Source organism: Marmota marmota, unplaced genomic scaffold (assembly GCF_001458135.2).
Source record: "Marmota marmota marmota unplaced genomic scaffold, marMar, whole genome shotgun sequence".
NCBI lineage: Eukaryota > Metazoa > Chordata > Mammalia > Rodentia > Sciuridae > Marmota > Marmota marmota.
Genome location: NW_025999842.1, coordinates 28944459 through 28957321, shown reverse-complemented (window position 1 = coordinate 28957321; position 12863 = coordinate 28944459). Strand labels below are relative to the sequence as shown.

Below are 12863 nucleotides of genomic sequence, written 5' to 3'. Positions count from 1 at the left end.
ATTGTCAAAATCCTTACAGTCACCACTCAAAGGTAAAAGTCTACTCTGGATTGCTGTCATATCCTCTGAACCATCAATCAGGAATGTTCAGGTGTAAAGGACACAGAGAAGTCAGGCAGTCAGCATGTTCCAAATAAGCAATTCATTGACCAAACTGATACAGTAGGTCTAAGAAAAGGGAAGTGAACATTTACTAACTGTAAACTAAGTGCAGACACTGATTTAGGTGCTTCACCTAGACTACCTCACTGAATCTACACAGTGACCCATTTTATAGAAGAAACTCAATTGCATATATGGTGTCAGGGAAACTTTCCTGGTCATAACCCTTAACTATGCTTGATGCCAATATACAAAAAACAATGATGAATATGAAGAACAAAGATGACGATGAGCACAACCGAGAATTTGTTCAGACACTGTTCAGAGCACTTCTTTATTTAAGTTTCACTACCCTCCTCTGAAGTAGTGCTATTATGGTTCCCTTTTGCAGAAGAGCAAACTGAGCACTTAAGTGATTTATTCAGATAACAAACCAGATATGGCATGATTTGACCATAGTTCTTTTTACTTAAGAATTTACTAAATATCCATTTAACTGTAGCAAGTTATTAGAACAAATGGAGACATATAGCTAGACAAGAGCAATCCATCCATGCCTTTAAGGATCTTGTATCGAACCTGAAGAGTCTGTCTCCTGGGTAAGAGCTGTTTCTTCATCTCACCTGTACCCGTGGAGGGCAGAGTTCATGGGGGAAATCCTCTGCCAGCTCCAAACCCACCACAAAGGGTATATTTCAGTATAGTCTAGGCTGCCATTTCTTTCCCACCTTGTCTGAGAATCAGTTTTCCTCAAATAAGGTACCAGGAGAAGATGCTTTAGTGCATCTAATTATATTAACTGGGTGACAAGTCTGGATACTTTTCTTAATCAGTTATCAAAAAAGCACTATGAATGGCATCAATACAAAGAGTTGTTTAAAAGGTCTAATCTATTACTTACAATTTTATAACTCCATCTGAGCACCTGGAACAGAGCTGCTGGCTGCTCTTGTCTTGTTTGTGTTGACTCTGCCCCAGCTGAACAAACCTACAAATTAACCATGGATAAAAGTAAGCTAAAGAAGGAAGTACTTGCAATTAATTCAGGAGTTCACTACACACACAGTGTGCACTTTCAAATGACAGTAGTGCGCTTATTTCAGAAAAGCACATAAAGAGTGCCCTATGGAAGGCAAGACTTTGCTTGATTTTACAGTGAATTTGTTAGAAGGAGATGTGATTCTGCTTAACACATAATCATAACCATGCACATAAGATGAAATCACATGTGTACTTCATTGCATTTCTATTAACTTAAATGTCATGCAGAACTTGAACAGAAAGTTCCTGAAGCCAGGCAGACAATGTTTCTTACAGGGTCTCACACATCAAAAGAGACACTATCTTATGCACAGAATGCAAGAAGGATGGTTGGGAAACAAATGACATGGAAAGGGCAGGATTAGGCTAGGAAACCAGCTCCTGAAGCAGGGATGCTGCTGATAACCCAGGACATGGGCTTGATTCCTTAGGACCATGAGATCCTCCCCAGTCCCCAATCTTTTACCCTACTCCCAAGTACACTCCAGTCACTTCTAAGAGGAGCAGTTTCATCAATCATGGTGGGGGTCAGTTGATGAGCACCACTGCCACATCATCCCTCCTCAGAGAAGACATGAACAGCACCAATCCGGATGTTAAGATAAGAGCCAAAGGAAAATGCCCTTATTTGTCTAAGCCCTGACTGCACCACATGCATCTATCTTCCCCTGAGGGACATGGTTTTGTAGTTTTGTTTCAATGTGCCCACAGGAGATTATAAGGCAGGATTAAAAAGCAGATTTCCTTCTGTTTTTCTACTATTTAAAATATCTTCCTTTGATGATGATGGATAATTTTATCATTTATTTTTCATAAGCTTTTTTAAAGGTCAAGTGCTACAAAAACTACCAATTATGAAATCATTATAATGCTACTGAAAAACTTTCATAAAATTTACTTTTATCCAACTTTCAGCAACTGAGAAATTTGATCCATTTTTGGGGAATGTAATGGCTTAGATAAAGCTCAAGTGTAAAACAATATAAGTATTGAGGTGAAATGATTGGGTTTTGAGAGTCTTAACCTAATCAGTACATTAATCTATTGATTAACTGGGTGGTAAATGTAGGCCAGTAGAATGTGGCTGGGAGAGGTGAGTCCCTGGGGGTGTGCCTTTGAGGTCTATATTTTGTCTGTGGTGAGGAGAGTCAGTCTTTTTCTCTTTCTCTCTCTCTCTCTCTGCTTCCTGGGTCCATATCCTCAGCTGCTTTCCTCTGCCATACTTTCCACCATGATATTCTGCCTCACCTTGAGCCCAAAGCAATGGAATTACCCATCTATGAACTGAGACCTCTGAAATGGTGAACTCCCAAATAAGCTTTTCCTCCTCTAATTGTTCTTGTCAGGTCTTTTGGCTTTTGGTCACAGCAGCGGAAAAAAAAAAAAAAAGACTAACTAGGGAAAAATGTCATGGGCTGGGGATGTGGCTCAAGCGGTAGCGCGCTCGCCTGGCATGCGTGCAGCCCGGGTTCGATCCTCAGCACCACATACAGACAAAGATGTTGTGTCTGCCAAATACTAAAAAAAAATAATAAATATTAAAATTCTCTCTCTCTCTCCCTCTTTCTCACTCTCTCTCACTCTTTCTTTAAAAAAAAAAAAAGAAAAGAAAAATGTCATTTAATATCAGCTATTTGTCTTTGATCTTTAAACTTCCCAAATTAAGTGTACCATCACTGTCAGAATTAAAAACAAACAAACAAACAAACAAAAAACAACTGTGCAGATGTATGAGGCTTCGAAGAAAGCTTCCAGGTCTGGTCCAGAAACTAAACTAAAGATATAGGAAAAGATGAGGGAAAGGGGAGAGAGAGAGAGAGAATAAGGATTGGTAATTAGAACAAAAGCACATAGCAGAAATCCTCAGGAATCTGGAGGTGGTAGAGGCCCAATGTAGAAAAAACAGGCAGGAGAACAGGAAACTGGAAGACAGGCTGTGGAGACCAGGTCCTGCTGCACCACTTCTCTCACACAGCATCCTATGATGCCCGGCAGGAGCTGTGATCTGCATGCCAGTCAGGGATGTACACAGACTTCAGTGGGTATCAGTCTACTGGGTGCAGCACTGAGGTGGGAGGGTTACCTGCAGGTTTAGGGCAAAACTAGATGGGCTCTCTCCCTGCCCTCTGGATCAGAGGAGGCACTAAGACATATCTAGCACTCAGCTGGGACAAGAGTGGTTGCTAAGCAGTCCCTGAACATCCTTTGGCCATCCCTGACACAGTTACCCTTCAGAAGTTGCTATAGTTTGGATTTGGAATGCTCCCAACCAAAGGCCCATGTGTTTAAAGTGTGTTCCCCAGAATGGTGTTCTGGGAAGTGGTGGAAACTATCGGAGGTGAAAATTAGAATAGGTGAGACCTAGTAGGAGGTCTTTGGTCATTATGGGTGTGCCTTCAAAGGGGATTATGAGGCCCCAGTCTCTCTCTCTCTCTCTCTTTTTGCATCCCAACCATGAGACCCACAGCCTTACTCTGCTGTACACTTCTGACCATGAGTTACTGCCTCAGCGTGGGCCTAAAAGTAATGGAACCAACTGACTGTGGACTGAAACCTCTAAAACTGGGAGCCAAAATAAACCTTTCCTTTTTACAAGTTGATTATCTCAGGTATTTTGTTACAGAAAGCTGACAGAGAGGAGAGATGCCCCATGTAGGCATGTGGAAGAGGGAGATGCCCAGTTGGGGCAGTGTATCCACTACTCACAGAGAGAGAAGGAATAGACAGGCCCCTGTTGCTCCCCTTCCCTGTGGAAAGCAGAGGCAGATGAGATCAAGGGAATGAAGAGCAGAGTATAGTCTAAAGTCTGACATCCAAGAGGGTATAGGATATATCTCTTGGACAAGTCACTGAATGGTTCTATCTTTCTGCACTCAGCTTTTAAAGTGGAATGATAATCTCTTTTCAATCTATTTCTGAATTGTTTATAAAGAAAAAATAAAACAATGTAAATTTGACACAAATGAAAAGAGGAGGTGTCATTCGTTGGAATACCAAACACAGACTCTTAATCAGAAATGGAGTCCTCCTTTCCCTGTAGTAATTCCTTCCTAATAGGCTTTCTTTGCATCCTTGGTAGACTGTTTTCCAGGGATATTTTAGCTGAGCATGGCTATAACTCACTTCTTAAGAAGGAAGAAATAAGGTGGGCCTCTGAAGCAGTCTGAGCCAGTAAGCCTCCAGGTTACTGGAGCTTGAAGCAAGGGTTAGGGTTAGGGTTAGGGTTAGGGTTAGGGACACTTTCTTTGTGTTTAACCTGAGCCAACATTTCAATCCTTGACATGTATCCTCATGGTTTCTGCCACAAGCAAAGTCATGTTATTAAATAATTTACCCCAGATCATTCATCTTTCCATATCACATTGCTTTATAAAGGCCCACTTCAACTACCCAAGAGTTCAGCTAGAATTCTGATGAACAGGCAACTGCATGTTTATGTGTCCAGGAGTGAGAGGATATGGCTGAGTTCTGAATGACTAAATTGGTTTTTGGTCAAATAGCGATTCATATTCACAGGAGTGCAAAATTATAGGAGATGTTTTTATAGTCAAGGGATGTTTGATATTATGCCTTTTATATTTTATGTATTATAGAACAGATTTTATTAGTTTCAAATAGAAAAACTGACATTATCCAGTTCAATGGATTCCACAAATGAAATATGAGCCTTTAAAAAGGAAGTGATTATTTATATTACAGAATTTACATAAGCCAAGCTTAGAGGAATTAAATGGGACTGTATTTAAATACAATAATCAAGTCTTCAGAAAACTTGCATTTAAGCTGGAGGGGTGTTTACAATGGTCTTATCAGGTTCTTGAGGATTTCTGGGTGAAGTATTCTTTTGAGAATCTGATAACAGGAATCTTTCCATCAGAAGAACACACATTTCCCACAAAATTAGGCATATTGATTTCAGGAAATGCCTTTTGGTAGAGCCCTCTTTTCAGTGAGTCCTACTCACTGAAATCAACATATCCTAAATTGGTACCCTTCTATCACTACTTTTCAACCCTCAGCCATTGCTCTCACCAACACTCCAAAGCAAAAGCAAATTCAGTATCTCAGAGTCAATTTACAAGAAGGTACCTTGATCTTAAGGGGTTAGAAGGCTGGGATGTATTTGTATTTCAAATTGCAGCTGTATATGGATAGTGACAGTCCTCACATGCATAATAAACTTCTATCACCAAGGGGTAGCATCTCAGGTGTTAGGTAGGCCCTTTAACTCCAAGTACTAATCAATGTATCTTAAATACTACTACTGTGTTCCAAGTAAAATTCACTTCCTTCTGCATCACTACTTTTGTTTTCAAAAAGTTATAGTAGATATGTTAACAAAATAATAAATATTCTTTTTTTCCTTAATCTATATATGAAAGTACCTTACCTTGAATAAATGGAGAAATCTTCTTCTGAGAGGCCATCTGAGAGGTTAATTCCATATACCTCTTTCATAGGCTGGACCACATTCTGGGTTTTTTAAAAAAAGGAACCAGTTAGAATATTTAGACATCTAGCATATTAATAATTCCCAAAGATGAAGAAAATGGGCATGGGAATTTCCCACAAAAGCAATCACAGTGTTTCTTCAACCAATTAACTAACCTTCTCATTAATTCTTTTTTAAAAAACTTGATTTCCATTTCCTACTAGTTTATTTTTGGCTTTAAAAAAAAGCTGTTAAACTGGGTGCATACTTATAATTCCAGTGGTCCGTGAGTTCAAAGCTGGCCTCAGCAAAGGGGAGGGCTTAGCAGCTTAGTGAGACCCTATCTCTAAATAAAATACAAAATAGGGCTGGGGATGTAGCTCAGTGGTTGAATGCCCCTGAATTCAATCCCCAGTATCACCCACTCCCCCACCACACACAAAAGCTGTTAAATAATTATGGATTATTTTGGTATAATGCTGGAGTTGGCAAACATTTTCTGTAAAAGACCAAATAAGTAAATATTTTAGGCTTTTGGGGTTATACCGTCTCCGTTGCAAATACTCAACTCTGCTAGTACAGTATAACAGCAGTCATATATAATATGTAAACAAATAGACATGACTGGGTTTCAATAAAACTTTATTTACAAAAACAGGCAGTGGGCTGGATTTGGCCTATTGGTGGTAATTTGCCAATTCCTTGAATAATGGATTCAGTCTTTACATCATCATATTTTATTTGCCTTATAAATGGCTTAGCTATTTCTACAAAGCATATTTCCCCAGCTAGACCTGGCTCTTTTGTTGTTTGCTTCCATTTGTTTTCCTTTAAAATACTGGTAATACTGAATTGAATAGGATGACTTTCCCCCAGGGGCTATTTAGAGATTGAGAGTGTTAGGTCCAAACCCTGCTTCCCAGCAACATGCTGAGACAGGGAATAAATGGACCTCAAGTGGATGGGCTGATCAAAGAGGGAAAGGATTCTTGAAAAATTCTGAAGTGGTAAAAAATTCACTATTACATAGGGAAGCAAAACTACCTATTTTTATTTCAAAATGAAATGATTTTCAAGGTCGATGCTAAATGTGCCTATGTAGTACCTAAAGCACCACACATTAAATTATGTGAGGGAGAAAATGTGACATTTTTCTTGCTCTCAGCCTTTTAACTGAAAGCAGAATTTTAAAGATCATCCTCTAGAGCCTCAGGCAGGACCATGACAGCTTCCCTCCCCCGCACCTCAGTCACTTTGGCACTGTCTCCAGTGTCCGTCATCTTCACAGGAGTGGAACGCTGAGACACAGAGCCCTCTTCTTCACGGTCCGTCCCAGAGTCATCCTCAGAGCTGCTGGACACAGCCTCCTCGCTGGGGGGAGGTGGGGCGCTGGCTGCTGTTTTCCGCTGTAAGATGGCTTCCTCTCTATTGCTTTTGTTTCTTTACAAAGATGAACATGCCTGTGAACCATCTTTAAATTGAACCTTCAGCACGATGTAAATTTACTCTGTCCCAAAGTCTAAGTGCTTGTGAGGCATGAGAAAATGACTATGAGAAACTAGTTTCTGGATTCAAGTTTTACTAAAGATAAAAGTATTTCTCCAGGTACATGTACTCATATTATAAATTCAAAATATGAACCAAAATGTATTTGTAGAGCACAAAAAAGTTTTCTCACCATGTGGCTACTGTGACTTCCTTTGGTAAGTAAAATCAATATTTTCAAAATTTATGGTATAATAATGGAAGATTATATGTTTGAGGTATTGGGAAAATTATAACATATAAAAGCTTCAAGAAAAGGTCAAGAGTCAAATTCATAGTATACCAAAATAATAAGAACTAATAAACATAAATTAATTTTTAAATTTTATTGAGTTATTCTTTATTGAGTTATTATTTAAATTGTGTTGGGTTATTCATAATCAAATATATTTGCTGAATATTCCAATAGCAGAGAACAGATGAAGGAAAAAATAATTAAAAATTCACACTCATAAAAGTATTTACTTTTACTTTAAGTGGCAAATTTGAGAATACTAAGAATACTGTGTTTTGTTTTGTTTTTTTAATCAGTGTTTCCTAGTAATACTTCTAGTTTAGAAAAAAAATATTTATTGTTTCACTCTTAACTTAAAAAAAATTCTCTATAAGGGACTAAAAATACTATAATACTCTAAAATGTCCTAGAAAGGAAAAAGCAGTATTTTTTGACCATGAGTTAGATATTGTAGAAAATACATTAGTTTCTGACTTGTTGTACTTAAAATTTGATGAATATCTGTGCTACCCAGTAATACAGCTGGTCATTTATTTATTTGTCCTGGGAACATGTGGAACTCTAAACTCCTGAGGGCTTTCCTTCTTTCAAATTCCTCCTAGCATCTGGTTAGGGCTCAACTTGAAGCTATTCAAAGGTTACATATTTAAGCCACAAAAGTGGTATATCTGGAAAAAATTAGTATATATCCCATGAAGCTAGAATCGAATTAAGATCCTATACACATTCCCAAATACAATTAGGATTCTGTATCTACAGTTAGGCCAAGACTTCTGGTCAGAGTCTAGAAGAAATCTTATCACTGGAACTAGGGAGGTCAATAGAGGATAATGAGATTCTTATGCCAGAACACAACACTTTTGACTTCAATCTTCAAGCATGAAGATGCAAATGTGGTATGTCTTCTTCATATTATCAGATATAATAGAATAAGTCTCCCCCAAACAATGTTATAGTGATACCCAGAAAATCTATTATGTTCTCTATCAAGTATATTTGTTTTTATGTTCCTCAGGATGTCAACAAAAATAAACACGAGTATAATTTTTTACTTACATATTTTATGATTGAGAATGAATGTTTTATAGGACATAAAACACATTATCTATTACTTGTTTTTATGCCATCTGTTTTTTTAAATAATAAAATGTACCATGTTGCTAATATTCCTATAAATTTTTTATTTTTTTAAATAATAAAATGTACCATGTTGCTAATATTCCTATAAATTTTTCTTTCAATATTGATTGGTTCAATGATCCCAGTGCTATTAATGAACTACCTACATAGATGCAATAAATGGACTGTGCCCCGAACTATGTTACTTGAAGTTATTAGTTTTTGCTGGAAATACTATTGCATAGCCCTATTATTTTACATGAATCTTTAAAATTTCATTCTATATGCAAATCTTACCCCAATACCGATTTTCCAGTTTCATCTGGTTTCCGCACAGTAAATGGACTTGGATCAATGCCAACAGTCTTAGGCATAAAGTCACTAGAAAAAGAAGAAAAAAGGCAAAATACCATATTAATCACTGTCCATCCAGATGTTATCAGCTTCCATTTCAATTCCCACTTATATTATTCCTTCATTAATGTTAACTTTAGAGCTACATATATTTTGAGCCAAATGTTCAGGAGATATTCAGGTAATCTGGGCCTTAAAAATCCCATGAACTAAAGGAACTAGGGAACTTTAATATTACCAGTCTTCACTGTGAAATCTCTGTGATTGTGAGGCCCAACAGTTTTGAATGAACTATGTTTCCTAGAACTATGTTGGTACCTAATCTTTATCTAAGATGATACCAGCTGATTATATATCACAATTAGTTCTCAGGCAAAATTAGACTCAAAAGCCAATAGCAAAACACTAAGTTTTTAGCTTTATGGACAATGTTTTAAACTATAGCACCAAAGGAGGTAGATATAATGATCAAAACACAGTGGTATGATTTGAAATATCAACATCCACCTCATTAGGCTGAGGTTAATTCATTAAAACACTGTTGGAATACTTTATATAGAAACCGTTTTAATTTACCACTGGCTGAGATCTGCTGAAGCTTCTTTCTCATTATGCAAGGGCTACCTTACTTACCACAGAAGCTAGACCAATTTCCCCAACATACCAACAAGGCAACATTACTATAGGTTATGCTAAGACTCGTGACTTCTGGCAAGGACACTGCTCCCAGTGTGTGCCTGAATGTCACATTTTTGGAAGGAAAATAAAGTGATCTGGCTTAAAATTAATAGCCTGAAAACATTTTCAAACTGTTAAAATAGACAATGAACAATGCAATTAGTTTAATTTTTTCTTTCTTTTTGATCCTCACAATTTGTAGATTCCATGTTTGTGAAGTTGCTTCCTCACTGAAATTTATTTGTAATACCAAATCAACATCTACAGTGTTCTTGCAGTCACCCTCATGTTATGCCAAGAGCTGGGAAAAATTTACATCATTAACACGTTCCCAGCCAAAGCTGAAGAAGGTAGACTCTTTATTTTTGTTTTCCTACTGTAAATGAGTGTCTCTTGACCAACTATTTGGTGCTACTTTTTTCACATTTTTTTTTGTGTGTGTGTGCTTTCTGTTGGTGACCTTGCTGTTTAAAAATAGTTCCCAATCAGTGCTAAGCACAAGTGTTTCTGAGCATAAGAAAGCCATGATGTACCTTCTGGAAAAAATATATGAGATAAATGAGCTTCATTCAGGCATGAGTTACAGTGCTGTTGGCTGAGAACAATGTAAATGAATCAATAATATATGTTAAGTAAAGGTGTCCTAAACAGAAACACATACAAAACAAGGTTATATATTCATCAGTTGATAAAAATACTGTGATCAGATGCTCACAGGAACTTCATTCTGTATTTCTTGTAGAAGCAATGGTTCAGAATTCATTAATTCAGTGTTTGCAGTGACTACAGAATCTCACTATGACAAAAAATCAACAACATATTTATAAACACATGTACAATGTCATTTGTCCTTTGTTGAGCTGAAAACTTTTAGAAATGACAAAGACTTTACATTAAAACAGCTAAACTTTGGGCTGGGGTTGTAGCACAGTGGCAGAGCACTTGCCTAGCTTACTGTTACCTCACAGTGCGTGAGGCTCTGGAATCAATCCTCAGCACCACATAAAAATAAATAAAATAAAGGTCCATCAACAGCAAAAAAAAAAAAAAAAAATTAAGGAAAAAAACAAAACAAAATTAAACTTTAACAAGTTTAATTGAAAAATCAAACAAATAAAAATTTCAAACTTTCCTCACCATTTACCTAAAGCAAAATGTGGATTTCTAGGAAACAAAGATATTCCTACATCTACCACACAAGCCTTAAATATACATATGTCATATCCGAAGAAAACATAAAATGCAAAAATTAAAACTTCTGTATAAAATACAGTCAAGAAGTGATTTCTTTTGCCCAATTTTCTTATTCTGGTCCCATAATTTTTCCTAAAATTTCCCATCAAGTTCTAAAAGAGACACAGGAAAATGAAGGGTGTCCAAAGGCAACAGACCAGATAGAAAGAATCTGAAAACTACATCACATGAGTTATTGAGGAAATAATGAAGGATATTTTACCCTGAGAAGAAAAGTGTTGCTTCTTCAAACAACTGGAGGGCTGTCTTACAGAAAAGGAACTAGTTTTGTCCTGAGTCTAATAAAAATAGTTATATAATAGCTCCAATTTATTAACCTGTGCCAGAAACTATATTAAATACTTGGGGTGTCATCATATGTGGGGGTTGGGGAGATGAGGAAAATAAGGAGAACATTCTCAAAGTCATACAGTTAGGCAGTGGCTGATCTAAGATGCAACTTCTAGCCCTTCTGATACCAAAGAAAATGCTTTTTTAGCTCTGAATTTCTATATTCAATGAAAAAAATTGTTGATTCTGAATGGCAAACTAGGACTAATGGTAGGCAGATTTCAACTTATCAAAAGAGAAAATTAACTCTAGTTGTGTAACAAGAGAAAGGGCTGCCTCTTGAAGTAGCAGATTCCCCCTCACGGGAGTTATTCAAACAGACTGAACACCTACTGCTGGGAAGGCTTGCAGAATGCATTTCTGGTAAAGTAACATATATCTGTATGAACTAGGAAAGCTAGAGCTCCCATATACTTTGAGCATCAGAGTACTCACAACATACCGTGCTGAACTTGTCATAGCCAGGCAAAAGGTATCATCAAAACTACTCAATTCATACGGCCGAAAGAACTCATTGTGGATATCAATCTCTTCTTCATATCTGTGAAATTTCTTCACTATCAACTTCTTTAAGTTCGCAGCACAGATAACTAGGAGAGATATTGCCTGTTACTTGAAAAGTCTTTAGATTGCATCTAAGTAGATATTTTTATAAAACCAACTGTGTACAAAGAGGTTGCTCTGGTAAACTGCATCAGGGACACTTCTAGTTCATTTAGTTTATTCTAGAACTCCAAAAATGTGCTGGTGTAAAAATTGAAGAGAACAAGTCACGTACCTTCATCATAAGGCAATGGTAAATGCTTTATTACCTCTGGTGTCCACCAATGAGTGTAACTATAAAATTTTTAAAAAAAGGAAAAAAGAATAAGATGAATCAAATGTAAAATACTGGGTTTTCTACAATTTATCAGATAAAAAGAGTTGTGTGGTTTATGATGTTGCCTCCTACTTGAAAGTTAATATTTTTTCTCTTTGAAAACACGTTTGCAAAACACAATAGGTCTTCAACACGTTAATTCCCTTCTCAACTCTTTTCATGTTTCAATTCTGTCACAGATTTACAAAAGTGTCATGATATACCTGAGAGTAAAGATGCTCTGATGTTACTTACTTTTAGCACCCCCCCCCCCAAAAAAAAAATTTGGATATACTAAGCCAACTCTAGGAGGGACTGCCAGGACAGTGCCACCAGGTTAGCAGTGGGACCTTGACCCAAGTCCTATGACCAGGGCTCCCTTGCACATAGCTGTCTGAAAGATCATGTTTCCTACTCTGCTACATATATACACATCTGTGGGTGTGTGAATTGAAACAGTTCAGCAAAATCACTAAGGAGCAAATTGGTCCTAATGAACAAGTTCCCTTAGAAAATAGTGTAGGCCCTGTTAGTCTTCAGCTGTAAATGTTCACTATTTGATTACAGAAGCCTGTCAGAGTTAAGGATAAGAAATTTCAACTGTCTGGATTTATGATAGAAGATTCACCTGCTTAAGCAGAGAAATCTAAAAGAATCCTGAACTGCCTTCTCTCAGAACTCTGAATTTAATTTCAAATCAAATTCTGATGAAATAGATATTTAAAGGAAAGTAATATGTCCAAGTTCATGAGAACTCAAAAGGGAAAAAATCTGAAATAATATATCAGAACACACATACCACATACACACACACACACACACACACACACACACACACCAGATTTCCAAAGGGGGTGGGGAGGCCTATGACCAATAATGCTAAGTAGAGAATTTCATACAAATGGAAGGTTTCC

The 12863-nt window shown here is 37.1% G+C and overlaps 1 protein-coding gene across 4 annotated transcripts in view; it reads right to left on the bottom strand.

The window, feature by feature from the left end:
• Positions 1-12863, bottom strand: part of Fig4 (FIG4 phosphoinositide 5-phosphatase) — a 108592-nt gene that overhangs the window by 28314 nt on the left and 67415 nt on the right. For all 4 annotated transcript variants that reach the window (XM_015500098.2, XM_015500113.2, XM_048787622.1 and 1 more), the window contains 6 exons: positions 11869-11927; positions 11533-11680; positions 8772-8855; positions 6820-7015; positions 5534-5616; positions 1004-1090 (listed from right to left, as the gene is read on the bottom strand). In XM_015500098.2, coding sequence (XP_015355584.1) covers positions 1004-1090; positions 5534-5616; positions 6820-7015; positions 8772-8855; positions 11533-11680; positions 11869-11927 — 657 coding nt within the window. The remainder of the gene's footprint in view (positions 1-1003; positions 1091-5533; positions 5617-6819; positions 7016-8771; positions 8856-11532; positions 11681-11868; positions 11928-12863) is intronic.